The sequence below is a fragment of the Tachysurus fulvidraco genome, chromosome 4 (genome assembly GCF_022655615.1).
Source record: "Tachysurus fulvidraco isolate hzauxx_2018 chromosome 4, HZAU_PFXX_2.0, whole genome shotgun sequence".
Taxonomy (NCBI): domain Eukaryota; kingdom Metazoa; phylum Chordata; class Actinopteri; order Siluriformes; family Bagridae; genus Tachysurus; species Tachysurus fulvidraco.
In genome coordinates, this window is record NC_062521.1 from 734,462 (window position 1) to 738,968 (window position 4,507).

Here is a 4,507-nt window from a genome sequence, read left to right on the forward strand (position 1 = left end):
TATTTAGCAGGCTGACTAGAAGCACTTTTCGTTATCCTTCTCTTTCTCTTTTTCCTATTTTTCCCTCTATCCCAGTGTGACTCCTGCTTCTTCTTTTGTCCTCTCTGTCTTTTCTTTTTTCTACCTCTTCTCGCAGACTCGGCTCTCCCTCGTCTCTGTTTCATGGTCAGTTCCCTCGTTTTCTCTCACCTTATTATCCTCCTCCTTTTAGTTCTCTATCCCTCTGGTTTTTGTTCAAAAATTAATCAGATTTCTGTAAGAGGATGGAACAGGTCAGTGTCCGTCTGTGTCCATCTGTGTCCGTCTGTGTCCGTCTGTGTCCGTCTGTATCCCTCAGTGTCCGTCTGTGTCCGTCTGTATCCGTCTGTGTCCGACTGTGTCCGTCAGTGTCCGTCTGTGTCCATCTGTATCCGTCTGTGTCCGTCTGTGTCCGTCTGTATCCGTCAGTGTCTGTCTGTGCCCATCAGTGTCCGTCTGTGCCCGTCTGTGCCCGTCTGTATCCATCAGTGCCCGTCAGTGCCCGTCTGTATCCATCAGTGTCCCTCAGTGCCCGTCAGTGCCAGTCTGTGTCCGTCTGTGTCACCTCTGACATGAGGTGTTAGTATTGTGCAGTAGTGTACAGCAGTATACTGGTCTGTCATGCAATGGAACTTCTGAAGAACTTTAAACACACAACTGAACATTTTTATATAAACACACCTCTCTCCACCCGAGCGTTCAGACACTTGCTATTGCGGTTTGTCCTATTTCCCCCACAATCTCCCCCTCAGTAGGCTGCGGGTAATTACATGCACACAGTGAATCAACGGGCTTGATGCCACATACCTGCACTTCACATTTCTGCGTGTGTGTGAGTGTGTGTTTGTGTGTGTGTGTGCGTGTGTGTGCGTGTGTGTGTGTGTGTGTGTGTGTGTGTGTGTGTGTGTGTGTGTGAGAGAGAGAGAGAGAGAGAGAGAGAGAGAGAGAGAGAGAGAGAGAGAGAGAGAGAGAGAGAGAGAGAGAGAGAGGGAGAGAGACCCTCCAGCAGCTCATGCATTATTCATAAGGGCTGGAGCAGCATGTGGGTGGAGTTTGGGGCAATGTTGCCATGGTAATTAGCAAGTCCACACCATCTGTTTCTAACTTGGAGGATGTCCACACACACACACACACACACACACACACACACACACACACACACACACACACACACACACACACACACAGAGCAAATACATAACTTTTTCAGTGCATGCTTCCACATACATACACACATACTAATGAATAGATAAATAAACACACACACACACACACACACACACACACACACACACACACACACACACACACACACAGAGATTCATTTTTATAAAGAAAGTAAAATCATTTGAATAAACAAACACTAGTTAAGCACAACTTTAGGGCCACATTAAAGCTGCATTAAATACCAAAGCCATGTGCCATGAGAAAGTTCGCTCCCCAACCTGATGCTACTGCACTGAATGTGACACACAGCCTGCAGTACTGACTAATGTAATCAATATACTCTACAATATCACATCATCTCACTCGATACTGAACACACACTTCATACCTTGTTTATACTGCTACACAGTGATGTCATACTGATGCGCAGTGATGTCATACTGCTATACAGTGATGTCATACTGATATACAGTGATGTCATACTGATATACAGTGATGTCATATTGCTACACTGTGATGTCATACTGATATACAGTGATGTCATACTGATATACAGTGATGTCATATTGCTACACTGTGATGTCATACTGATACACAGTGATGTCATACTGCTACACAGTGATGTCATACTGATATACAGTGATGTCATATTGCTACACTGTGATGTCATACTGATATACAGTGATGTCATATTGCTACACTGTGATGTCATACTACTACACTGTGATGTCATACACACACAGAGTGATACAGAGTGAGGTCATACTGGTATTCTGCTGTAATCCTACTGCTATGTAGTGATGTCATATTTCTACATCATGATATCTTGTGTGTGTGTGTGTGTGTGTGTGTGTGTGTGTGTCTAATTCTCACCTGCTGGTGGTTTGATGAGTGGGGGTGGAATCAGGGGAACTATGATTGGCATGCTCCCTTGCTCCTTGGCAACTGTCGTCGAGGAAGAGGAGGAGGAGGAGGAGGCAGGGTTAGCAGGCATCTCTGTGGCGACGCTGTTACGTGATGTAGGAGTTGAAGAAGAGCTGTTGGCATTAGGAGGAGACGAGCTGCCCTCGGGCATCACCGCTTTTGGCAAAGAGTTTTCTGAAGGGGGGGCAGAGAGGTGAGAGCGCTCTTGATACAAACACAACTCTCTCTCTCCCTCCCTATTACACACACTCCACACACACACACACACACACTCCACACACACACTCCACACACACACATCACACCTTCCCAAAAACGCATGACGGCAAATTTCCAAAAAGTCATTTGTCATGCTAACGGTGTACTGACAGGGATTACATCTAAATAAACGAGCTAATTAGCTCTGATTGTGTCTTTGCTAATCTCGCGTCTTGCAGCTTCTCTAACAACAGCCCAGCATTCTAATCTGGACAACGGCAGAATGTAATTATGAGGAGGGTCCCGGGGCAGGCGTTTAGCATCACTGACACCTCGCTGATAGAGCAGCAACACGACACGCTTTAAACCCTGAGATCTGTTCTTTATGTAAAAATGGAGCCGAGAGGAGATCGGCTGAAAGTTGTGCTAATGTGCTAGAGCGTTAAGTTAGAGGACGTATCTCAGGATGACATTTTACACCATGACAGGAAGTTGTCACAGGCTCTTTACACACTTCCAGCTCCTTGTATTCTGTGTAATTTTTGCTCATTGTAATCCTCCTGCTAGCAGGCGGGCGCTGAGGTAAGCCGGAACATTCCGGTCATTAAACCTCGTTACTCTGCGTTTTAAAGTGATTCATGACACTCATTAATGATGTACGACGCTCACTGGATTTCTTTTGGATGCAAATTAAAGAAGGTTCTAGCAAAAGCGACTGTTTATCCGTTATCAATCAGCCGAGACGTGTTCTGTGTCAGAAAGTTTACAAAAACTGGAATAAATTAAAAATAAATCAGAAACAGTCTTTACACCGATTCACAGCAGAAGCAGAAGAATTGTTGGATTTATCTGAATTATTATAATTATTAATCTAGGATTTTTTATAAATACATTTTTTCTTTTCTTTTGCTTGATTATTTATTTATTTATTAATTTAAGGCTAATATTTAATGTTAATAAAATGATTATAAAGACGTGTTCGTTTTAAAAGTCACTTAAGAGGTATTTTAAAGGTAAATAAATTGGTAACAAAAAACTTTTAATCGTTTTCTGTTGTATTTCGTACTTTTTTCAGTCTTCGGTCCGAACTGTTCATATTATTTGCGAATTTTTTAATAAAATTTGTGAAACGTTTTAATAAAAAAAAAAAAGTGTAAAAGCCTCCGTTTGAGCAGAAGCTCGTCCTGAACTCGTCCCCACAATCAGCACGGCTGCCCTCGGGACCTCATGCTCAGCTCTCACCTTTCAGGACGGAGATGTGCTGACGGATTTCTCCATCCGGATAGTTGCGAATCTCCAGATCGTCCGAGTCTCGCAGCTCCACTTTGTCGTACCCGTACCACCCGAGCAGCTCGTTCATCGTGTTCTCCGCAAAACTCTGAGACAGAAAACAACAGCAGTGTGACGGATTAACACTTTATGACACTTTCATTTATATTTCACACACACACACACACACACACACACACACACACACACACACACACACACACACACACACACACACAATTACTCTCACACATTCTTAAACACACACACACACACACACACACACACACACACCCACACACATATGCTCTGTATATGTTTTCTAACGGTTCTTTGTCCCACTTGGTCCTTCAGAGTGTTTTCAGAGTTCTCTGTTTCCAGGTTCTATACTGATATTCACCAAACTACATTCAATTCAATTCAACACAAGTTTATTTGTATAGCGCTTTTTACAATAGACATCGTCTCAGAGCAGCTTTACAGAACATAAACACAGAGCAGAAGGTAAACATAATTAATGATAAAGGAAATAACGAATAATAAAAGAAATAAGAATTAACAGAATAAAAATTCTAGATTATTATTAGATGTATATAGTTCACAGTGTGTATGTATTTATTCCCCTATGAGCAAGTCTGAGGTGACTCAGGCAGCAGTGGCAAGGAAAAACTGCCTTAAATTGGTAAAGGAAGAAACCTTGAGAGGAACCGGACTCAAGGGGGAACCCATCCTCATCTGGGTGACACTGGGGGTGTGATTGTAATATACAGTCAGTTAAATGTTGTATTGGTGTGAGGTTCAAGGACTTCTGATCTCCTGAGTATCACAGAGTCTAACTGGAGATGTCTCAGGATTCTTAGAGTCGGCCTCGGCTCAGTGGACGTCCAAAGGCTTCGTCCCACGGAGGACGTTGGGAGCTGGTACAATGTCT

General features: G+C 43.2%; 1 protein-coding gene across 7 annotated transcripts in view; it reads right to left on the bottom strand.

Moving 5' to 3' along the window:
• Positions 1-4,507, bottom strand: part of sobpa (sine oculis binding protein homolog (Drosophila) a) — a 28,864-nt gene that overhangs the window by 18,878 nt on the left and 5,479 nt on the right. For all 7 annotated transcript variants that reach the window (XM_047812832.1, XM_047812834.1, XM_047812831.1 and 4 more), the window contains exons 2-3: positions 3,550-3,685; positions 2,059-2,283 (exon numbers count right to left, since the gene is read on the bottom strand). In XM_047812832.1, coding sequence (XP_047668788.1) covers positions 2,059-2,283; positions 3,550-3,685 — 361 coding nt within the window. The remainder of the gene's footprint in view (positions 1-2,058; positions 2,284-3,549; positions 3,686-4,507) is intronic.